This window comes from Nicotiana tabacum, chromosome 18, assembly GCF_000715075.1.
Source record: "Nicotiana tabacum cultivar K326 chromosome 18, ASM71507v2, whole genome shotgun sequence".
Classification (NCBI taxonomy): domain Eukaryota; kingdom Viridiplantae; phylum Streptophyta; class Magnoliopsida; order Solanales; family Solanaceae; genus Nicotiana; species Nicotiana tabacum.
In genome coordinates this window covers 59600322-59626152 of record NC_134097.1, presented here as the reverse complement: position 1 = coordinate 59626152, position 25831 = coordinate 59600322, and the positions used below count along the sequence as shown (strand labels likewise).

The 25831-nt window shown below is 36.2% G+C and overlaps 1 protein-coding gene across 2 annotated transcripts; it reads left to right on the top strand.

The window, feature by feature from the left end:
- Positions 1-11492: 11492 nt before the first annotated feature.
- Positions 11493-13985, top strand: LOC107796376 (ras-related protein RHN1-like). 2 transcript variants are annotated; one of them, XM_075236003.1, is made up of 7 exons: positions 11493-11675; positions 11963-12040; positions 12123-12290; positions 12441-12489; positions 13337-13410; positions 13499-13592; positions 13679-13985. In XM_075236003.1, the coding sequence occupies exons 1-7, from the start codon at positions 11637-11639 to the stop codon at positions 13777-13779; spliced, it is 603 nt and encodes a 200-aa protein (XP_075092104.1). In that variant the 5' UTR covers positions 11493-11636; the 3' UTR covers positions 13780-13985. The 2 variants fall into 2 exon arrangements, with proteins under 2 accessions (XP_075092104.1, XP_075092105.1); XM_075236004.1 differs by having other exon boundaries at positions 11498-11679.
- Positions 13986-25831: the final 11846 nt, after the last annotated feature.

Here is a 25831-nt window from a genome sequence, read left to right as displayed (position 1 = left end):
TGGTTAATGAGCTTTCCAATGTTTTTCCCAATGAGCTTCCAGGCCTTCTGCGAGAGCGAGAAATTGAGTTTGATATTGACTTACTACCGTATACTCATCCAATATCTATTCCTCCCTATAGAATGCCCCCCCCCAAAGCTGAAAGAGTTAAAGGAACAACTAAAGAACTTGCTTGAAAAAGGATTTATCAGACCTAGTGCATCACCGTGGGGAGCACCTGTGTTATTTGTAAGGAAGAAAGATGGTTCCTTACGGATGTGTATTTATTATAGATAGTTAAATAAGGTGACGATCAAGAATAAGTACCCGCTCCCAAGGATTGATGATTTATTTGATCGATTGCAAGGTGCCAACTATTTTTCAAAGATAGACTTGAGGTCTGGGTACCATCAGGTAAGGGTTAAGGAGGAAGATATTCTGAAGACAGCATTCAGGACCAGATATGGGCACTTTGAGTTTCGTGTTATGTCATTCGGTTTGACCAATGCCCCAGCAGTATTCATGGATTTGATGAACCATGTGTTCAGGCCCTTTTTAAATCTGTTCATAATTGTATTTATCGATGATATATTGGTGTATTCTCCTTCAGAGGATGAGCATGCAGATCATTTGCGTACTATGCTCAGAGTTCTACATAAAGGAAAGTTTTATGCAAAATTCTCTAAATATGAATTCTGGTTGAACTCTATATCTTTTTCTGGGCTTATCATTTCGGGTGAAGGCATCCGGGTGGATACACAAAAAATTGAGGCAGTAAAGACTTGTCCTAGACCCACAACACCGACGGAGGTTCGTAGCTTTCTCGGTTTGGTAGGTTATTACAGGAGATTTGTAGAGGGATTTTCTTCCCTTTCAGCACCTTTGACATAGTTGGCTTAGAAGGGAGCAAAGTTTTAATGGACTGATGCTTGCGAATGGAGTTTCCAGGCATTAAAGGAAAAATTAACATCAGCACCGGTTCTAACGCTCCTAGAAGGGACCAATGGTTATGTGATCTATTACAATGCTTCAGGCATCGGATTGGGTTGTGTGCTGATGTAGCATGGTAAGGTTGTAGCTTATGCTTCTAGACAACTAAGAAATCACGAGAAGAACTACCCGACCTATGATTTAGAGTTAGTCATGGTGATTCATGCACTAAATATGTGGAGGCACTACTTGTATGGCATTCATGTTGATATCTATACGGATCATAAGAGCCTATAGTATATCTTCAAGCAAAAGGAATTGAACTTACATCAAAGGAGATGGTTGGAGCTGCTTAAAGACTATGACGTTGATATTTTATACCATCCAGGGAAGGCAAACGTAGTAGCTGGCACACTCAACCATAGATCTATGGGTAGACTATCATATTTAGAGCCAGAAAATAGGGGAATAGCCCATGAGGTTCATCAGCTAGCTAGTCTTAGAGTTTGGTTACTGGACTCAAGTAATATTGGAATTACTATTCAGGATACGGCAACATCCTTTTTAGTAGCTGAAGTAAAGTAACACCAGTACAAGGATCCTGTGTTAGTTCATTATAGGGATACTACCCCTCAAAAGGAGAAGACACCATTTGAAATTACAGAAGATGGGGTCCTCAGATATCGAGGATGATTATGTGTCCCTAATGTTGCAGGGCTGTGTCGGCAGGTTATGGAAGAAACTCATTATTCTCGTTATTCTATCCATCCAGGAGCGACAAAGATGTATCATGATATTAGGGAAGTATATTGGTGTGACAGAATGAAAAAGGATATAGCGGAGTTTGTTGCTCAGTGTCCTAACTGTCAGCAAGTTAAGATTGAGCATCAAAAACCCGATGGATTATTGCAGGCTTTGGAGATTCCGACTTGGAAATAGGAAGTAATCAATATGGATTTCATCGTAGGCTTACCTCGTACCCAGTGTAAGTTTGATTCGATATGGGTGATTATTGATAGGCTTACAAAGTCAACCCATTTTCTTCCCGTTATGACTACATATTCTGCAAAGAATTATGCAAGGCTTTATATTAAAGAGATAGTACGACCGCATGGTGTCCCTGTATCTATTATCTCGGATAGAGGAGCTCAATTTATAGCTAACTTCTGGAGGTCCTTCTAAAAGGGTTGGGGACTCAGGTAAGTCTTAGTGCAACATTTTATCCCTAGACAGACGAACATGATGAGCGTACTATTCAGACACTTGAGGATATGTTACGAGCTTGTGTGATAGACTTCAAAGGTAGCTGTGATGATCATCTGCCGCTTATTAAGTTCGCATATAATAATAGCTATCATTCTTGTATTCAAATGGCTCCATACGAAGCTCTTTACGGATGGAAGTGTAGGTCGCCTATAGGGTGGTTCGAGGTTAGGGAAACTATGTTAGTATGACCATAAGTGGTACAACAGGAAATCGAGAAAATTAAGCTTGTACAGGAAAGGCTATTAGCAGCTCAAAGCCATCAGAAGTCTTATGCGAATAATCGACTGCAAGACTTCGAATTTCAGGTTGACGATTGGGTATTCCTAAAGGTATCACCGATGAAAGGTGTTATGAGGTTCGGAAATAGGGGAAAACTTAGCCCTCGGTACATTGGACCATATAGGATCATATGCAAGGTAGGCCAAGTAGCATATGAGTTAGACTTGCCTTCGGACTTGGAGTCTGTACATCCAGTCTTTCATGTGTCTATGCTTCGTAAATGTATTGGAGATCCTTCCAGAGTCAGTTGACAACGTTCAGGTCACAGAGCAGCTATCATATGAAGAAATTCCCATTTCTATATTAGACAGACAGGTTCGTAGATTGAGAACTAAAGATGTAGCTTCAATGAAAGTACTTTGGAGAAACAACAATGTGGAAGAAATGACTTGGGAGGTCGAGGAAGACATGAAGTCCAGATATCCCTACTTATTTCCTCCTCTAGAGAAGGGTCCGACTGAGACGTCATAACCTTAAGGTACGTGTATGGATTCTTGTGTTAGTTATTGTCATTGGTCGTGTGAAGCCATTGTCGTTATTGATGATTGTGGTCCTATGTGGCATTGAATTATTAAGTTTCTACAAGAAGAGTTGGTAGTAGTGTTGTTACAAAGGCGACTCTGACAAGTTATATAGATCCCGGGGAGTTAAACATTTGAGGACGAATATTTCTAAGGGGGGAAGGATGTTACATCTCGTATTTTCGTACGATTAAAGTTTCGTCTTCAGTTAATCGACGTAGACTCGGGGATGAGATTATCTTGAGGTTAACATATTTATGCTATTTATAACAAACGATAAGTAAGTTCCATAAAGGATAAAGGATACACGAATTAAATAAAATGAGTTTCGTTGAAGGTTGACAATTTGGGATAAAATGCGGTCCGAGCTATAATACTCTATATTTATGGACTAGTACCATACAAGGTACCATATGACCGTAATAGTATGATGTATAAAGTATATTAAAAATGAGTAGTATTTTAAGTAATTTGAGATAATTCTTAATTATGCAGGTAATTGATTAACTATCGGATAACGGGACATTACCTAGTTAATTAATAAATTATGAGATAAGACTACCCCAAAAAATGTGGTAGCAAGGGGCTAACCAAACAAAATGACTAAGGGTCAAATTGTCTTAGGTGTAACAAGACTTTAACGTGTAAAGTAAAGGCATTCAATGTTTATATAAAATTTGGTCTCTTTTAAAGTTTGGTTCATTTGTACAAAGAATAACAAAATGAATTATAAGTCTTTCTTCCTAATTCAAAATTTTCAAGAACAGACGCTAAGCTTTATCCGAAAAAGCTTCCAACAAAATTCATGCAAATAATTCCAATGAGAATTGTTAGAACAGTAGCAACATAAAATTTTGCGGTTCTAAAGGAGTACGGTGTAATCTTTTTCAAGAATATTATATGAATTTTTCCTACTCCGGGTATGTTAAGGTTATCCCTTCTTTCTTTTTGGCATGATCCATATGATACAAAAAGAAAGGAGCAAACGTACAGCTTTCACAAAATGACTCTATTCATAGAAATACCAGGGGTCTATATGTTCTTGATTCCCCATGTGACATATTATTATATCTTATGTTCATGGGTCTCAGAATAATACGCAGTTGATAAAGTTTATCCAAAAGGAATGTTGAGATTATTGACATATTTTCATGTATTTCATACATTTATACATGTACATTGACCCATGACCAGATGTCATTATATACGCATATATATGTATGTATAGTATATGTATATGGGGTATGGAAAAAGGTTATGGCGTTATATACGCACCACCACCTGATCAGTTGGTATATGTTGATGATGTTGCCCACAGTGGCCAAGATGATATGATGGGATGTCTTCAGTGGTTTGATGATGTTATGTACACCTATACCTATGCATGACACGACATTTATCTGCACGTGCATGACATTATAAATGTTTCAGAATTTACAAAGTTATTCAGATTTACAGATGGATCTCTTTATTCCATGTTTCATATATGTCTTTTATGTACTGATTTTCATTCCTTACATACTCAGTACATTATTCGTACTGATGACCTATTTCCCAGGGCCTGCATTTCATGCTCGCAGGTACAGGTAGGCAAGCCGATGGTCCCTTTTCTTAGGACCCTTGATCAGCGAGGCGTGCTCCACTTGATCCGGAGCTACGTTTGATTTTGGTATGATATGCTTATATATATATATGGGTATGATGTGGCTCAGTCCCATCTTTGTATAGTTGTATTTCTATTAGAGGTTTGTAGATAGTTATGTATAGTTGGATAGCATGTAGCCTTGTCGGCTTTCAGTTTTGGGTATATAGTTGTCTATAGTAGCCTTGCCGGCTCGCCCACTGTATTCCGCATGTATATGTACATATGTTTTTTTGGCAGGTTTCCTTTATGAATGTTATTTTCGAAATTCAGCAGACATCATTCAGGTTTATATCTTAGATGCATGTTTTAAGGGTGTTCGATAGATAGGACTTGGCACCCATCGTTGTCCATTGGTTTGGGTCGTGGTAGGAAGACCCCAATTATGTTCTTCGATAAATCAATGAAGGCGCTTGCGCGAATCACTCCGGTGCCGAATCTTTGATTCGTAAAGTTATTAGAGCAGGGTATTACTGGGATAGCATGGAAAAAGACACTAAGGAGTATGTTAAAAAATGTGATAAATGTCAAAGATTTGCACCAATGAATCATCAGCCCGGAGAGCAACTTCACTCGGTCATGTCCCCATGGCCTTTCATGAAATGGGGAATGAATATCGCCGGCCCTCTACCAATGGCCCCATGTAAAGCTAAATTCATTTTTTTATGACTGACTACTTCTCTAAATGGGTGGAAGCACAGGCCTTCGAAAAGGTCAGAGAAAAAGAAGTTATTGACTTCATTTGGGACCACATCGTGTGTCGATTCAGGATACCTACCGAAATCGTATGCGATAATGGCAAGCAATTCATCGGCAGTAAGGTAACAGAGTTCCTCGTAGAACACAAAATAAAAAGGATTTTATCAATGCCATATCATCCGACCGGGAACGGACAGGCCGAGTCAACAAATAAAACTTTCATTCAAAACTTAAAAAGAGGTCGGACGATGCAAAAGGAAAGTGGAGAGAAGTTCTATCCGAGATTCTTTGGGCATATCGAACGACATCGAAGTCCAGCATGGGGGAAACCTCATTCTCCTTGGTATATGGCTTTGATGCCTTGATTCCAATGCCAGATTTCCACATGCATCGGAGGAATCAAACTACGGGGCTATGAATACTAGTCTCGAGCTATTGGATGAAAAACGAGAAGTTGCACTTGTTCGGATGGCCGCGCAAAAGCAAAGAATCTAGAGATATTATAATAGAAGGACTAACCTTCGATACTTCGGAAAAGGGGACTTAGTTCTACAGAAAGTAACCCCCAATACTCGAGACCTGAATGAAGGAAAACTAGGCCCGAACTGGGAAGGACCGCACTGAGTCATCGGATTTGTCGGTAAAGGATCCTACAAACTCGGCACGATGGAAGGAGAACAATTGCCGAATAATTGGAATGTATCACTACTCAAACGATATTACTGCTAAGGTATGACCTTCTCCTTTTCCACTTGAATTTAAAACTAACTCATTGCAGGTGTCCGATCGAAGACGTCGAAGGCACCTTTCTACATGAAGACCTTAGGTTTAAAAGCATGCATTGCATTCTTTTTCCCTTAGATCGGGTTTTATCCCAAATAGATTTTTCCGGCGAGGTTTTTAACGAGCCAACAACTATGTGCTACCTAAGGAGAACTCAACAGCATCTGAGGCTTCTTTTCAATCAACCTCAATACTGGGGGAGCATCACCCTCGGGGGTTATGTTTTCAAGGAAAATACTTCATGCCAAAGTGGGCCTCGATAGGAAAACTTTGTAATGGGCCAAACGGTTATATGAACCATGTCCATATAGAATAGCCGAGCCCCGATGGCAAAACATGTACGCATGTATCAATTACCCAAAGAAGCATTCTTTCTATATCAAAACAATTTTTGTCTCAAAGAAACTTGCTACTATACAAACATCGTACTTGTGATTTCACGAGAAATGGCTCAAGAGACAAAATACAAATACACCTCGAATACTCAGGGACTGTCATCGACAGTCAACACATTCGAGTATCTAAACTCGAATTTATAAGACCTCAAAGAGGAATCCCTCGACGCAAAGGCCAAGTCTATCATACTGGGGGACTAACCTTTTGGACAAGTTAGAAAGGTTATTGGGAAACAAGTCTAAGAGACACACCTGAAGACTATGTCCATATTAAAGGCTACAGCCATATTAAAGATTACGGTCATATATACGCTACGGCCGAAATAATGCGGCTCGGAGACGTCCGACTTCCGCCATAAATTAAAGGCCTTCAAACACTTTGAAAAACTAGTTAAATAAGGCTACCCTTGGCAAAAGCAAATAAAAAGGGCTTCGATAATCAGCCCTAGAATAATTAAAAGGCTTTGATAACATCGCCTTCAAAAAAGCCTCAAGAGGTATTAACACGAACGGGTTCTGATTGATTGAACCCTCGATAAACCCAATGGGTACAAAAAACATATGCTAAGGCATAAAAAAAATTTCACTAAGTCTTTTAGCCGAAAAGAGGGAAAATATGTAGCCGTCTTAGAGGCCGAATTGGCCCAACTTAAAAAGTCTAAGGGCCAACCTAAAAGAGCCTAAGGTCCAATATAAAATAGCCTAATGGCCAAAGCATATAGATTTCGAGACCTTGCTCTCACTCAACTCGGACTCAAGAGTCACATCACCCCGAGCTCACATCAAATCGACTTAAGCATAGCTCGAGGATTAACAAAAATCTTATTATAATTTCAAAGATCACCCATTGATCACTAAAACCCCTAAGGGTTTGTTCTATTTTGAGTCCGAGCCAATTATAACATCAAAAAATTCACAAAATGAAGACAAAGCAGAATTCAATACAAATTGGAGATAAAGCAAAGGGAATTCCTTATATTTATGAAGGGTATTTACAATACCCACGAGGGGCCTTACACAAAAACAAAGAAATTTAAAAAATCCTAAGAGCCTAATCTACTTTAGGAGCTGCATCCTCGGGAACCTCCTCCTCAGGGACTCCATCCTCATATCCCTCGCCCTCAGAGCCACTAACAGAATCTTCATCATCGGAAGAAACGAGAAACCTGGCATCGGTTTCCAGCGCCCTTGCTTGGGCTATCTCCTTAGTGAGATCGAAACCTCGGGCATGGATCTCTTCGAGGGTCTCCCTCTGGGATTGGCACTTGGCCAAATCATTACTCTATTTTTCCTGGTCAAAGGCCTCCCTTAGCTTTGCTTGAATAGCCTTGGCATCCCTTAAGTACACGGCGATGGTTTTATTAGTCGTGGCCTTCGTCTTCTTAACTTCGGCCTTAGCCTCATCAACCTCAACCCCGGCTTCAGCGAGTTTGGCCTCGAGCTCCTAGATCTTCTTGGCTTGGGCCAGATTTTTCACTTTAGCACCTCGGAGTTGGGCTTCAGCTGAGACCAGTTGGGCTAGAGCATCCTCTTTATCAGTAGCAAGTCGATCCATATTTTCCACCCATCAGTTGCAGTCGGCTTTAACCTGATCGACCTCGCCCCGAAGCTGCCCGATCATCTCCAATTTTTGCTGCAGTTAAGACATTGAAGTGTTAAACTCCACAGTAAGGTCAAGTAGACCATACTCTTTCAAAGTCACAGTTACCTGCTTGTCTAGCTCGGCCTCGTTTTTATGAGCTTTGGCCAAATCTGCCTGGAGGTCATTGAGCTCCTCCTCTTTTTGGCTACAAAGGAGCCTCAGCGCCTTCTCTTCATCCGAAGACTTCTTAAGCTTGGCCTCATATTGGCTCAGCTCGGCTCTAAACTTAGTAATGGCCTACACAAGAAAAAAGAGATATCAGTTAACGCGGAAGGAAAAGAAAATAGAAAACTTTTTCAACAATAAGTGTTAGTGCTGACCTAGGAGAAGAGATTATGAGCCTCTTCAAAGAGGGTAGATGAGTCATTGAGGTCGGCGAAATCATTGACCCAGTAAAATAATCCTGAAAAGGATCTTCTTCGAGGACCTTGCTCGGGTCGGGCGTTCACAGAGCTTGAGCGTCCTTTATTGCCTCCTCGGAATAAGATGGCAGAGGAGAGGAGTGGCCTATTGTCATGGCCCCGAGCTCGTCGCTCAGGGCGCCCTAATTAGCCTCGGGATTCTTAGTACCTACCACCTCCGGTGTACTTGTCAAAGACGTGGGAATAATCTCGATCTGAGGGGACAGAGAGGCATTGTCCGAGTCGTTCTTCAGAGTTTCCTCACCACGAGACAAGGTCTCCAGTTCAGAGGGTTTGACGGCCTTAACTTGTTTCCTAGTTCGGGTCACTAGAATCAATTCCTATCCCTTGTTTCCTTCATCATCCAAAAACTAGTGGGCTGAGTCTATGTCGACATGAAGGAAATTCCTCTTGCGTCTTCGAGGAGGAGCCTTTTTGTCCTGAGGGTCTTTGGGGACTCAATCTCTTTCCCAAAAGGGGCCGGCCTTATCTCGAAAAAATCTCTGAGGCCTGCATAAATAAAAAATTGAGTATGAGGAAACAAATGACTTCGGTAAAGAAGGGAAGCCGTTAAAAGGCTTACAAAGAAAAACTCACCATGGTGTTTGGCTTCCCATTTGCCCTTCAACAAGTCACACTATTTGTGCTCGTCATACGAGGAGGTCACGGCTAACTTTTGGACCTAGTCTTTGAGGTCGGGGATCGCATGAGGCATCCAAGCAACAGCTACAAAAAAGGTAAAGGCATCACACAATACGAAGACAAAAGGATACCGGGAAAGGGATTTCACTTACGATTGGGGTTCCATTCTTCTGGGAACGACATTTTTTCCTCGGGGATGATGTCCGAGGTCCTCACTCGGCTGAACCGGCTCATCCAGCCTCGGTCTTTAGCATCATCATTACTAGCAAAGAAGGCTTTACTTGATCGACGTTGTAGCTTGATCAACCCTTGAAAAAGCTGAGGCCGATACAGCCAAATGAGGTGGATGAGGGTAAACTCTAATCCCTCATCCTTGCTAGAGAAATAGCGCAGCATAATCATGATACGCCTGAAAGAGGGATGGATCTGGCCGAGGGTAACTTCATATCTTTTACAGAAGTCAATCACTACTGGATCAAGGGGACCCAGTGTGAAGGGGAAAGTGTAAACACTTAAGAACCCCTCCATGTGAGTAGTGATGCTCTCCTCGGGGGTCGGAATCTGTACCATGACCTCATCCCCCCAACCACAATTCTTTCTCACAACCTCGAGGTGTTTCTCCATTATCGAATATATATACCTCGATGCATACTCACATCGGTCGGGAAATGCAGGGGGTTTTCTATGTCGAAATCGGTCTTTATGACGCAGGCGACAGGAACGATCTCGTGAAGGGTCGGCACTTTGTCGCTGGTCGGACGGGAGGAAGAGAAAGAAGCCTTTTCTTTTTGAAGAACTGTTTTAGAGGTTTTGCCATGGTTTTAAGTTAAGAGATGCGGAAGATGGTGGAGCTTGTCATTTTTTGGTACTAAAAGGACGGTGGAAGCAGGTGATGAGAGGAAGAGACGAAGAGAAGAAGGGATCAGAGAGATTGTAAGGAAAAAGTAAGGTTCTTAATTCAAAAAAAGGAGCCTCGTATTTATAGATAAGCGGTGATGGTTTGGTGGCGCTAGTGGCCGACATTTACTGGCACGCATTTAATATTTTGGGGAAGCGAACCAACAGGACGTTTCGGTCACCTCGAGCGCTTACGTCACGGGGATGATGTCGTCATCGAGGACTCCAGAAAACCGAGGCTCAAGTTGTTTCTTATCATCTTATTCTAAGAAACGCGGGGACTATCTGTATACGGTCAAAATCAAGTATGCTTGATTTAGTGGGCTCGAGGAACCACTTCAAGAATAAGTCCGAAGTACACTGGGTTCGAGCCCGATGGCAGAGTTCGAAGTTCGAAGATCAAAGTGACCGATGAATGTCGAGGCTGAACGTGACCGACCCGAGATAATGCCGTTGTGTCTTTGTAACAGAAAGAGAAAGATTCTCGCCATGTCCCCAAGATCGTGGCGTAAGTTCCGGAATAGATTTGTACGAATTAGTACTAATCCGTATTAGGAGGTTAGACAATTGTCCCAATAGAATTCCTTACTATAAATAGAAATGTACCTTATTTAGGGTTCCCTTATTATATAAAGGGGACCCCAATCATTTGTAAACATTATCAATCATTGGCAAAAAATATACTCTTTTACTTTCTTGCTCATATTTCATCAGAATTGTCCTTTAACATTATTGTTCTTACTTTATTGTTCTTGACCAACCTCGATGCCACCTTAGCTCAAGGTCGAGACTGGCTTGCACACTGGTTTGATCTTACTTATTTCCTTCATTTTTACGTTAATTTCTTGATTATTAATTAGTATTGAACTAAATCACATATCTTTAAAACCATAAACAAGTTTAATTGTTACTCGTATTTTCGAGGTAAACAAAACTATATGAACATTGATAAACATTTTAAAAGGTATTTTTCATCATATTTATATAGTAAGGATTGTAAATTATAGTACTTTTGTATAGTTTTTGAATATCGAAATTTTTATTTAATCCAATTTAGCTTCAAAGACTAGTCAAATTGACTTTCGATAAGTAAAAATATCACATAAATTGGGACGGAGGGAATAATACTTTTTCCAACAAATTGGTAGATAGGTAGAGAAGTTTGAATTCAAGAGATTAAAGGGTAGGAATATCTACGAAGATTATTTCTGGATTCAATCATGAAGCAAATTAATATTGGTTAGACTAACTTTAAGAAGAAGTTCAAATTCGATTGAACTACCTTCTCGAAAAGTTGTAATGCTGAAGGTATGTAAGTTTCTTCTCAGTATCTATTTATCTTCTCTTGATGACAGGAAGGAGCACAACCTAACAGTCAATATTCACAATCATATATTTTGCTAAACCTAACATTCCACGACGTACGTTACCTCATAAACCTTGAAATCCTTTCTCGTCAACCAACTTTAAGAAAACACAAATCTTTCGTCTGCGTGTCTCTCTCTCTCGTTCTTGCTGCAGGTTCATACTTTGCTTTTCTATTTTCTGGGGTTTTATTGTATGGCAACGAGGAGGAACAAAAATATACAAGCCAAGCTGGTAGGTATGTTCTTCCCTTTGTTAACTCTTTTTAGATTAATTCGCTTATTTATAACGTTATTCGGTGTTTGTCCCTTTCATGAGTTTTTACTTCTTACACTTTCTATGTTTTATAACATTAAGCATGGCTAGAAAAAATTCGCTAGGCTCCTGCAGAGGTATTTATTAATCATACGAATCTCAGTCAAAAACAACAAGAAGGGGAAATTAATGATGCAATTTCGATGAAACTAGATCTTGTTAAAATGATCAGTTTATATATATAATCAGATTTTCTAATGTTTCAGGTACTGCTGGGGGACATGGGCACTGGAAAAACCAGTTTAGTGTTAAGATTTGTCAAAGGACAATTCTTTGACTTCCAGGTTTGGTCAAATGCATGCATAACCAATTCTGAATTAGTTTCCGTGAATATCTTTCTTTTTATCACATGATTGAAACTTGTAGGAGCCAACAATTGGAGCAGCCTTCTTTACTCAGCTACTTTCTCTAAATGAAGCAACCATCAAGTTTGACATATGGGACACTGCAGGACAAGAGCGGTACCACAGTTTAGCTCCCATGTACTACCGTGGTGCAGCAGCTGCTGTTGTAGTCTATGATATCACTAGCAAGGTACCCCGGATCTATCTGCTTTCCTGTTACCATATTTTTATACATTTTTTATTTTAAAAATAACTTAACGTTAAATTCTCGTTTTACTATTGGTGAATACTTTTATCAAATTTGTCATTTAACTGGATTAAATCAATCTATTGGGTTCAGGATTCATTTGAAAGAGCTAAAAAGTGGGTGCAACAGCTCCAAAGACAAGGTAAGCAAAATTGGTACAATTTGACTGGCTTACGTTTTGAATCTAAAGAAACGAAGATGAAAGTTCCGATGTGGAAAATGAACAAAAAGTCCCTCTACTCTACTTTATGTGGCAAAATTCGAAATACTAGGGTCGAGGTTCTTAATTTTCGACGAGTTTGGATATATGTTTGAAATGTTAGCTATTTTAAGCTATTTTTGTTTAAAAAATGTTAATAAAACATTTCCATAAAGTGTTGTCGTAGAGTTTTGTAATTCCTTGTAGGATTGATAAATCTATCTAGCGGATAGATATTGCATGTAAATATCAAGTTAGGGATACATGGCTAACTGATATTAACCCATCATTATTGAGCTAAAGGAAGAAACAAAATATTTTAGCATGTATAATCTCTTTATCGTGATAATGATCGAATCTACCTAGAAGGATGGCGTGAGAACCTAAATCTATCTATCCCTAAAGAAAGTACAAATAATAAGGTATTTGTAGAGTAGAGATCTTCTTTTATTGAGTTAGATAAATGTGATTACATTCATGATTATTTTTCAATAATTTGAATTTTTTTTAATTTTCTTTTTGATAATTTAGGCACCTTTGTGAATATCATCTATGTAATTTTCATAAAATTTGTATTCATTGATATGAAATACACGCACACGTTTGTGTGTGTGTATATACATATATATATATATATATATATATATATATATATATATATATAATTATGAGTATTATGTACAGAAACACTGAGCTTGTGCAGTCGAAAATGAAAAATCCAAATTGTCGTCATATCTGTTGTACTTTTGGGACTTGTAGGAGCGGTCTAATGCTGTGTTTGTGGTACTAGGAAATCCAAATTTGGTGACTGTTTTAGTGGCCAATAAGGCTGACTTGGATTCAGAAAGAATGGTGGACAATGAGGTATTTCAATTAGTACATTAGTGATATTGCATAAGAAATGAAGGAAGATGAAGTATCCATACCATCTCCAACTGATATTATTACGCAGGAAGGAGACCAATATGCTAAAGAGAATGGCTTGCTATTCTTTGAAACGTCAGCAAAAACTGCTCAGAATATAAACGAGCTCTTCCATGTAATAGGTAATTGTTAAACATGATCACTTTCCTGATGAGTTCGCTTTGATAGGATTTTAAAAATTTCAAGCCAAAACAAATGCATTATGCAGCAAAGAGATTAGCTAGTGCTGCCCCAGCTCGCCTAGGTGGAATGAAACTAGGCAGCACAACAGGGGAAGGAGAGAGGAGACTATTCTGTTGCTCTGCATGAGATTACATTACAGTGAGTTCTTATACGTACTATGTTTATTTTGCAATGGTCATAGGATGGTAATTCTGTACTGAATGTGCAGTGTTCATACGATTCCTTGTCCTTTTGCATCATATAAAAATCAGAAAGATGTGATGCATCATTGTTGATCGGTGCTTTATCCTACAGGAGATACATGATATATAATTCCTGCAAAGTAATGATTATGGTCTTTGTGTATACTACTAAGGTTATTATTTTACTACTCTTGTATCGGATATCTTTAATCATATGTGAACCTTATTTGCGCTGTTAATATAATGTACTAGTTAAATTCATGTGAACATGGCATTTGGATGATTATGTCGAGTCAAACTGAAATTATTCAAGTGAATATTTGTCCGGCTTTTAGGAACACATATTCCTAGTTATGTTAAGGTAAATATAAGTTGGAAAAATAGTTTTGTAGCTCATAGTTCGAACATGTTAATTGAAAGAAATTTGATTCACCCTCTACCCTAAAAACAAAGTCTACCATGTTTTATGCCAAAATGTGTCAATCGACCTACATATGGTTTGGTCAATCTATCACTAATGTAAATAGAGAATATTCTTCCCTAAACATGATTCTCATAAGAGTTACATTATAGATGTTATTGTTGTTGTTCTTGTTGTGATCAGAAGAAAACGATGATTGATAGAAGTACAAAATTTCTTCTCCAAGAAAAGGATAAGGTACATGAAAGAAATTTATTTCTTTTAGGAATCTTTTTCTTGTCAAGAAAGAGAGTCCTAATAGATTCGGAATTCAGGACAAAATCCTAATAATTCTCCCCTTTCCCTTAATTTTCTTGATAAAACTTGATCCACTTTCTTCATATAATCTTCATTACTGCTACATGGCATGATTAAATATAAGTACAAGTTGAAAAATCTTGGTATTGGTTGAAAGAAAACCAATAAGGGGTTAAAAGGAGCCCACACATTAAGAATAGTTATGGCTTTAAACTAGGGGTGGCAAATGAGCGGGTGGGGCGGATAAGGACGGATCGCAAGCGGGTGATGAAAAAATCTATAAATTATCCTACCCCACCATATTTCATATAGATAAAAAATGGGTTAACCGGCGAGTAATATGGATATCCAAATTATCCATAGCTTCTTGAATATAATCACTTTTGAAAAAATTCTTTGTCTCCTAAACTTGAGGAACCCCCAATTGAGGTTTTACAAATGTAAAAGTTAAACCTATTAATTATTTATTGGTTACTTATTACTTATATATTTTCTAAGTGGATAATATGGTTCTTATCCATATTGGACTAGTTTTTAAAAAGTTCATTATCCAACCCATTTTGTAATGGATGATATGGGTGGATAACTGTTTTCTTTTAACCATTTTGTCATCACTAGTTTAAACTGACATTGATTAAAAGGAGTTCATGCGTTGCAAGTAGGCGTGGGTTAAAAGGAGCCCAAATATGAGTTAAAAAAGAGTTTTTATTTCCATAAAACAAGCCGCAACATGAGTTTTGAATATTTATGATTATAATTTATCTCCACATGTAGCATCACGTCCAAACTTTTTGGATAAACCTTCATTATCGTCAAATTAGTTGCGGCTTCATTTGAACCCTCCTGAATCTGTCTTCAATCTTGCTTCGAACCTTTGGCTCTGATACCACTTGTTGGGATCAAAATAATAATTTGCATGCGGAAGCTAACAATGAAAAACTTGATGGACGATAAATCAGAGCATAAAAGAAAAATATACTAAATTAGGCATAATAATTTATTATAGTTTGGTCAATCGACTTACATATGATCTATCACTATTATAAAAAGAGAACAGAATTTTTGAGAGAATAATCTCCCCTAAATACGATTCTCGTAAGAACTACATTGTGGATGTTATTGTTGTTGTTCTTGTTGTGAGAAGAAAACATCGATTTATAGAAGTACAAAACTTCTCCTCCAAGAAAAGGATAATGTATATGAAGGAAATTTATTCCTTTTAGGAATCTTTTTCCCTTCCTTCAAGAAAGAAAGTCCTAATAGATTAGAAATTGAGGACAAAATCCTAACAATGTGAACCGTAATTCTTATAAATAATAATCCCTCCATTTCAATTTATGAGAACCTATTTTCTTTTTAGTTCGTACTAAAAAGAACGATCCATTTCCATATTTAAAAAAAATTATCTTTATGCAATAGTTTATACCATACAAAATATATATGACTAATTTTACACTACAAATCAAATGTCTTCTTTTTATCTTTTTTTAAGCTCCGTGTCCAATACACAAATTGAAACAAGGGAATAAGAAAACAGTAGCAGCTCAAACAAAAGTATCAGTTCATGTCAGATAATGAAGCTTCTTTATTTCATAGGGTTTCAAGCAATGCATCGAAACCAACAGGAGTCGTCCTTTTCTAACAGGACAACAGACCCCACAAGGTTCCTCTCTTAAGCTTTAGTTTTCTTGTCCCAACTTCGTCGAAATCAGCACAAAGAGGTCCCTTCTCATGAAAAACGGAGATATCTGTTGCCTCTTCTTTTGGTCCGCCACCTCTTCACATCACCTTTTCAATACCAACACCCCAAATGCATTAAGAAAAAGGAAAAAAGAGATACTTGTTTCCTTCGCTCAGAAAAAGAGGGACTTTGACAATGCACAAGCAGGCTTATCTAAAAACAAGAAAATTCATTCTTTCTTTATTAGAAAGAAAGCAGAAAGGAACAGTTAGGCATGAACTTGGTTTAAGCGCCCCCATTAACACGCCTCAAACTTTGTATGTTTCCAATGAGTCTAATATTAGTCGTTATCAGCACTCTGCATCCCTTTTAAATATTGACGACTAATACTACGCAAAACTAATTAACCACACACTAGTGCAGCTCACAAGACAGCAAAATAACATTAGAACAAAGGGCTAATGAATGACCGCATTCTATAACATGAACTACCTAAACTAGTTTTTGAAATTCACCATGAAGGAGAAGTGCAAGGAGATCCTGAAGATAACGAAGTGTTGTTACTGTTGGAACTTCCAGAAGTGCCGAGTGACTAGCTAGCATCTCTTAGTGAAACTGAACATGCCACAGCTGGAAGTTTCTTCATTGGAGTTAATGGGACTGAAGAGGGACTAGATAATGATGATTGGCCACTACCATTGTCGTCTTTCCCAGAAGAATGAATTGTTTCGAGACGTAAAGGCGATGAATCAGGCGTTTCAAATACGGTATCTGTTGTGATATATACTATTAACCATGAGTTTGATTTAAATATAGTATTTATTATGAAATAATTATTTATTCAGTTTTAATAAAGTTTTAAATAGATCATATATTAGTCCGTGTCATTTGCTTATATAGTAGATGATTTAGTGTATAGAGTTTAGCTTATATACGGAAAATTAAATCATCGGTTCTTATAAGTATAAAGTTTGAGTTCACAATCTAATGATGGAATTGGACAAACCATCAGGAATGATTGTAGCATAAGATTAAATATATTTTATCTTGATTATAGGAATGGTTTAATTCCAACTTCTTGTGCTAATACATTTTGTATGTATTGAACGGACCAGGTAGAGATAAGTATTTTATACTGATTTAATAAAATAAATTTTCTAGCCATTAAATGTACTTATACTCTTAATCTTGATATAATTATTATTAGCTATGTATATAATTATTGTTTTGATTTATTAAAATGTGAGATTCTTTCGTGGGTCAATATGTCTGGTAAATTGGATAATAATAATGTACATTGGTGAAGTAATAGCTAGTTGATGGAATCCATGTCTCGATTTAGAGATTGATGATACACCTTTATGAAAGCTTATAAGTTTTCATGTGTAAACCCGGCCGGTGGATTTTGTATCCGACACATGAAATAAGCTAAACGAAAGTCTAAAGGAAATAATCAATAAATTAAATCGTCAGTAATTTAATTTACTTGATTAATATCTGAATCTTAATATGGGAAGTTAAATAAGATTTAATGGATGAATTTTGAAATTGGATAAGGAGTGCAATTACGGATTTTTAGTGGAATAATTCGTAATTAATTATGGTAGATATTAATTTCGAAAATTAGAAATTAATTCCATAATTGAAGCCTTGTTAATTAAATTTTGTGGTCCCTACTGTGCCTAAATAATAGGAAATAAAGGAATCATTTTTCTGGTGGAAAAGAAAACCCAACAGGTTTTGGAAAAGGGTCTTAACCCTTAAAACTTGTGCTATAAATACATAAGTTTTTCCACCTAGAAGCAGTTGTACATGGTGGCTGAAATTTTCAGCCAAGTTTTCCTAGAAATTTCGCCCACACGAAATTTCTATTTCCGGTATTATTTGGGTAACACAGTAGAAGACCGTGGAACGCTCGAGGATCACGATTGTGCGGGTGATGGAGATTCCATTGAGAAGTTATGGAACTGAAGGCTCACGTGATAGAAGAGATATGTTCACGCTTCAAGAGGTAACCCGTGAAACCCCGTATATACTAGTTGTCTAGATTACATGTGATTTTGATACTGGGATTGCTTCCGCTGCTTATTATAATCCATCAATTGGTATCAGAGCACACTCACATCTAATTAGATAACTAAGTTTTTCGTGAAACAAGAATATTGTATTTATGTGCGTTTTTTGAATTACATATATATATGGTTTTCTGAAAAACTGCACTGTTGTTTTGTGAATTAACTGTGCAAAATTTTTGGATTATTCTTGTAATCATGAGATATCTGTTTTCTTATTGATATTTGATTAAGATTATCTGAATTTTTTGGGGTAAACCCTAGAAAAACGCAAAACCTGTTTTTGACCGAATAGCCGGTATTTTCAGAGGTCAGCGAACTTGACGGACTCCGATTAAGCTGAAATTTGGTGGGTCCATCGGAAACTACGTGGTGAGAAAAACGCACTACTTTAGCAATGAAACATGATATTTTTCGGCATTTTGAGGTCGTTTGGACTGTATTTTGGACGTTTTTCTATTTTCTGAAAATTATTTCTTAATAATTTTAATTCCTTTTTAATTCAATGGTGGTTGGGTGACTCCTCATGGTCCCCATGATTAAATACTAGTCATATAATAGGTTTACACATTGGCTATTAGCAAATAGACGTGTTGTTGTATTAAATTCAATAATAGAGGTGTAGGATTTTATTGACTAGATCTTGCAAGGTATAATTGATATTGTGATGATATAATTATTTTGTAAAAAAGTAAAATTCTCTATTTGATATCCTGGATGACTAATGATTGGAGCGTTTGGCATATTTGTGCATAAATAATTTCTCAAATTTAAGTTTATGTTTTCATGCCCTACGTGATTATTAGTTTTGGATTTTCTATGAAGAATTTTTTGTTCTCTGATTAGAGGTTCTAATTAAGTGAAATATGACGGTATTTTGTATGAGTTTTATATTGTTGGTATGGCTTTTAAGCTGTGGTCCATATTCTGCCATAAAATAATTTTATGAGCTACATATATATTCACTTGTAAATTGAGAATTTTATGAGTAATAAATAGTTACCACTGAAGTGGTTTGTTTATATGAACAAATGAAAAGTTCTTAATAAATTTGTACATGTGAAATTGTGTCTATTCATGGATTGAGCATTATGATTAATAAGTAGGATCCACAAAACGGCCTATTTATTTGAGTCATTAAAATCTGCTTAATGTACCATGTGAAAATTATCCTTGATAAACTTACATTAGTGGTGGAGGTTCTTAACTAGAAAAAGAGTTTTATCTTTGGGTACTAGTGATACCAACTCCACCATGAGAAGAAATATTAAGTTTTTCACCGAACAGGAGAAAATATAATATTTCAGGTTCTTGTGTATTTAATAAAAGAATAATTTATTGCAAAAGAATATATTATATATCCTAGAAATAGGAAGAACATAATATATGCTTTGAGCTCATAGTGTAATTATAAGGAGAATGAAAATCAATATCATATTTATTTTAATTCATGAAACTACTTAAAACAGTTATTCTCTGAGTTTGGTTACAGGCTGGTGGTCATGAATTTGACGGACTCCGATTGACCTGAAACTTGGTGGGTTCATCAAAAATGATCTAGTGAGAAATACTCACTGTTATGCAGTGAATCATGTTATTTTTTGGCATTTTGAGATCGTTTAGATGGGTTTTCAAGCAGTTTATTAAATTGAATTTGTTATAAATATGAAAAATTATTCTTTATATATCGGCTATATTTGTGTTAAATCTGAAGCATGTGATTTAACTTGATATGATATATATGAAGAATGCAAATCACATGGATTTAATCCTAACTATGCCAAAAATAATTTATTCGAATTTGGTCTAGTTTTGGCTATCATGAATTCCACGATCTCCGAATGACCTGAAATTCGATAGGATCATCGGAACGATCATTAAAGAAGAACTCACTGCTATACAGTGAATCACATCATATTTTGACGATTCGGGATCATTTAGATGAGTTTTTTTGGAGGTTTGACGGATTAAAATGTGATTTACATACGAAAAGTCATTCTTTCTATCATTTTATTTATGTCTAATCTGGAACATGATAACACATGTTGATTTGACATGAATTGGTATATGATAAAAATGTAGGTCATATTTTAAATTCTTAAAAAATGCTTAAAATGATAATTTTCCAAATTTGGTCGCAATTTTTGGAGATTGTGATTTTAACGATCTCCGATTGATATAAAGTTTGGTAGATTTATCAGAAATAGTCCAGTGAACAATAATCACTGCTATGCAGTGTAAAATAATAATTTTAGTATTTAAGACTGTTTAAATGGGGTATTGAGTATTTTTTTTAAATTATGGAACTTAATCCTCAGAGAAATGTTCGTGGTTGTGATAAAATGGTGATAGGAATTAACCCCTATGATCTCCATTTTTTATTTATAGTGAGATAGTAAATTTACGTGTTGACATTAGGTCTTTCTCCATATCGGATAAATTTATTATGAACTCACTGGATATAGTTACTAATTATTGATAACATGTATTATCTCTCTATCTGAGTTTAAGGGTTGAATCAATTTTGTAACTAAAATATAATCATGATTAAATGGTGATAGAATTATATTTCTATGGTCTTTCACTATTAATTTCAAGTGAGTAATAAATTTACGCGTTGACTTTAGGTCTTCTTCCATATCGGATAAATTTATTGTAAGCTCACTAGGTGAAATACTAGTAATTGATATCGTGTACTTACTCTCCATCTGAGTATACAAGTTGGAACAATGGAACTAGAGCTATTAAAAATGATGTTCACTTGACTTAAATTAACAGTATACTCTCCATCTGAGTTGGGTCTGTTTTAATTATTGGAGTGAATAATCTGACATTGCATATGTATGTTGCATGAGTAGTTCTTTTCCCATCGAAATTGCTATTCAAGATGCATGACATATATGTGTAGTGTGTTTAAAATTTTTGTATTAAAAAGTTATATACAATTGACTGAAAATAATAGTATGCTCTCCATCTGAGTTGGTTCTATTTATTTTTGGATTGTATAATTCTTGCATTATATAATATACTTTGCATGAATGATTCTTTTCCCATCGAAATTTATTATTCCAGATGCATGTATGTATATAAATATTGAATGCAGTCTGAATTTTACTATTCAGTGTTTTGACTTATTATGATCTATTTAATATTTTTATCTCAACTCCACAATGATCTATTTAATGTTTGGTCGTATTACTTGTTAATATTTTCTTTTAGTGATAAGGCATTAATTTTAAGGATGCAATATATGTACTTTTGTTAAAAGGAATTTAATTCTGGTTTCTGGACAAAATAAGAGATGGATATTTGTTTTATTTTTCGAATAACTCTTGAGTTATTGAGCTTAATAAACATTTTATCTCTTGTGGTACATGAATGCATGACTTTGTTATTGTATATTGATGTCTCTCCTGAACATAACAATATTAGTCTACCTCATAAGAGGATATATTCTTCAAAATTGAGTAAAACTTATCTGTGCACTTCTGTCTAAGTCATATTAATCTGGATAGGATTTCAAGTTGGTCAAGGATGGACCATAAGGTTTATTGAAAGTAGAGGCACTACCAACTTGTGGATCCTGTTTGGAAGGAAATTTGACTAAAATATGTTTCCCTTTAAAAGGAAATAAAACTAGTGATAAGCTAGAATGAATCCTTTCTGATTTGTATGGTTAAATGAACATACTCGTAAGAGATAGATTTTGAGTATTTTGTGACGTTCATAAATGATTACTCAAAATATTAATATATTTATTTGATGCACTGTAAGTCTTAATGAATTAAGTAATTCAAGGTTTTTAAGACTTGAAACAGAGAAGCACCAAAGAAATATATTAAGTTACTACAATTGATTGTAGTGGCGAGCACCTCTCTAAAGAGTTTTTTAGTTACATATCAGAATAAGGGATTACATCTCAATTGACTACACCGTAAACTCCATAATAGAGTGGCGTAGTAGAAAGAACAAATAAGTCTCTTTTGGATATGGATAGACTAATGACGTGTTATTCAAATTTGCCTTATTTGTTTTTGGAATATTTCCTGGAAACTGCAAATTACATTCTGAATTTAGTTCCTTCTAAGTTAGTACTGGGACATCTATAGAACTGTGGACTGAATGTAAGCTTGGTCTGTGCCATGTTCAGATATAGGATTGTCCCGCATATGTGCTGAAAGGGAAAACATATATGTAAGTTGGAACTAAGGATGGATAGGTGCATGTTTATCGAATATCCAAGAAAACGAATGAAGCTTTATTTTATTGTCCTAAAGAAAATAAGGCAATTGTTAAAACAAATGCATTTTTCTAGATAAGGAATATTTAATAAAACATGTTCCGAGAAGTAAACTATTTTTACAGGAACTGGGCAAAGAAATAACTAGATGTTCAAGAACATAAAACCCCATACATCAGAATTGACGTTCCATTGCATTTAAGTAGTGGGAGAATGTTAATAGACATGATATGCCTTTATCGAGTGGGAGTGATGTTTGAACATTGAACACTATAGTAAGAAGTCACTAATATTTCAATGTCGTGAGGTAACGAAGGTAATATTAGTAGTACTTCGTCGTAGTGGGAGAAAGCTAAAGAAAATCATAGTTCGGTGTTCATTCTTGGGATAGTTTCGGTAACAGGATCCCTGAAGAATTTAATATCAAACTAGATAATTACGACAAAGTACTTTTGGACAAATATTGCATCAGATATAACTTGGCAAGATTCTTTAACAAAACCTTATTTGGTGAAGACTTTTAATAGTCATGTAAAAGAATGCCTGAGAAAGTTGTAGATGCATGGTTATGAGTCTAAATGACAGATTGTTGGGGCATATACTATTAACCATGCATTTAGATATAGTATATTTTAATAATTATCATGGTTAAAAGTCTAAGTGGGAGATTGTTGGGATATATACTATTAACCATGAGTTTGATTTAGATATAATATTTATTACGAAACAATTGTTTATTCAGTTTTAATAAAGTTTTAAATAGATCATATATTAGTCAGTGTCCTTTGCTTATATAGTAGATGATTTAGTGTATAGAGTTTAGCTTATATACGGAAGATTAAATCATCGGTTCTTATAAGTATAAAGTTTGAGTTCACAATCTAATGATGGAATTGGACAAACCATCAGGAATGATTGTAGCACAAGATTAAATATAATTTATCTTGATTATGGGAATGGTTTAATTCCAACTTCTTGTGCTAATACATTTTATATGTATTGAACGGACCAGATAGAGATAAGTATTTTATACTGATTTAATAAAATAAACTCTTTAGCCATTAAATGTACTTATACTCTTAATCTTGATATAATTATTATTAGCTATGTATATTATTATTGTTTTGATTTATTAAAAGGTGAGATGCTTTCGTGGGTCAATATGTCTGGTAAATTGGATAATAATAATGTACATTGGTGAAGTAATAGCTAGTTGATGGAATCCATGTCTCGATTTAGAGATTGATGATACACCTTTATGAAAGCTTATAAGTTTTCATGTGTAAACCCGGCCGGTGGATTTTGTATCCGACACATGAAATAAGTTAAGCGAAAGTCTAAAGGAAATAATCAATAAATTAAATCGTCAGTAATTTAATTTACTTGATTAGTATCTGAATCTTAATATGAGGAGTTAAATAAGATTTAATGGATGAATTTCGAAATTGGATAAGGAGTGCAATTACGGATTTTTAGTGGAATAATTCGTAATTAATTATGATAGATATTAATTTCGAAAATTAGAAATTAATTCCATAATTGAAGCCTTGTTAATTAAATTTTGTAGTCCCTACTGTGCCTAAATAATAGGAAATAAAGGAATCATTTTTCTGGTGGAAAAGAAAATCCAACAGGTTTTGGAAAAGGATTTTAACCCTTAAAACTTGTGCTATAAATACATAAGTTTTTCCACCTAGAAGTAGTAGTACATGGTGGCTGAAATTTTCAGCCAAGTTTTCCTAAAAATTTCGCCCACACGAAATTTCTATTTCCGGTATTATTTGGGTAACACAGTAGAAGACCGTGGAACGTTCGAGGATCACGATTGTGCGGGTGATGGAGATTCCATTGAGAAGTTATGGAACTGAAGGCTCACGTGATAGAAGAGATATGTTCACGCTTCAAGAGGTAACCCGTGAAACCCCGTATATACTAGTTGTCTAGATTACATGTGATTTTGATACTGGGATTGCTTCCGCTGCTTATTATAATCCATCAGTATCACCTCTGCTAGGCCTGCAGGCTTCGTTATCGTAAATGGGATTATATACGTAAACTAATTGCTTCTTTGTAGCACCACCGTCAACTCTTTCAATGTCACTACTAGTGCTGCACTGGAGTGGAAATTGATGGACTAGTTTAGGGGATAAATTCGAAATGAAGGAATGGGAATGTGGTGAAGAAAAAATAAGCCCAACTTGGTGATGAATGGAGGAGACTTGCGGAGAGCTTTGCATTTCAAGGTCGAACTTGTCGTTGCAAGTAACTGCAGGAATGAGAAAGTTTCTAGGAGCATGAAGAACCCCTTGCGCATTGAAGTCACTGAGAGTTGAAGCAGTTGATTGGTTTTGTTGTTGCCGGGGTGGTTCCTTGGAGCTTTCGGCCGCAGTAGCGGAGGTGGTGGAATTCAGAGGTGTCTTTTGGAGCTGTCTTCGTTGACGAATTAAGAGGGAGCAGTAGAGCTCAGCAAGTAGAACTAAGACGAGGCCTGAAACTATTGCCAGGCGCACCCATTATTTTTAATTCTTCAAACATCTCTACTTCTGTCTTTTTCATTCTCTCTCTCTCCTGCTTAGTGGATATATATATATATATATATATTCAACAACAAACCCAGTATATTCTTTCAAGTGGGCTTTGGGGAGAGTAGTGTGACGCATACCATACCCCTACCTCTAAGAAGGCAGACATGATGTTTCCGGTAGACCCTCGGCTCATGAAAGATAAAAGAAGGGGCAATGATAAACAAACCAATCAGAAAACCAAGTGAAAACACAAAACTAACACTAGGTAGTGCAAATAGAAAACTAAAACGAAGGCAACAAAAAGTAATAATAGAAGTCTAGAAATACAAAAATACACAATTTTGGCGGGAAAATAACATTTTTACTCGTGTGTGAGTTGAGAAAAGCAATGCCTGATAGAAGGAATCCAAGGGAGAAGTAGTAGGAGAAAAGCTTTCGTAAGTAGGAGAAAAGCTTTTGCTCTGAGCAAACGTGGGCTTTCTGACAGCAAGTCAATTTGGCCAACTTTTTAGGAAAACAAAACATTTGTCTGTGCTCTTTACTTTCGAATTGAAACAGGTCTCCTTGCTGACAAAAGAAACCACGTCTAAGCTGCCACTAAACAAATAATACCAGTCAAATGCTTCCTTCAATACTCCCTCCGTTCCAATTTAGGAGTTCAAAAAAAATAAAAACTTTTAAAATTTGTGATCCTAAACATGTCAGAAAGGGGTCCAGAGTATTTGTGTGGTTATAAAAGCTTCTCATTAAGGGTAGAATT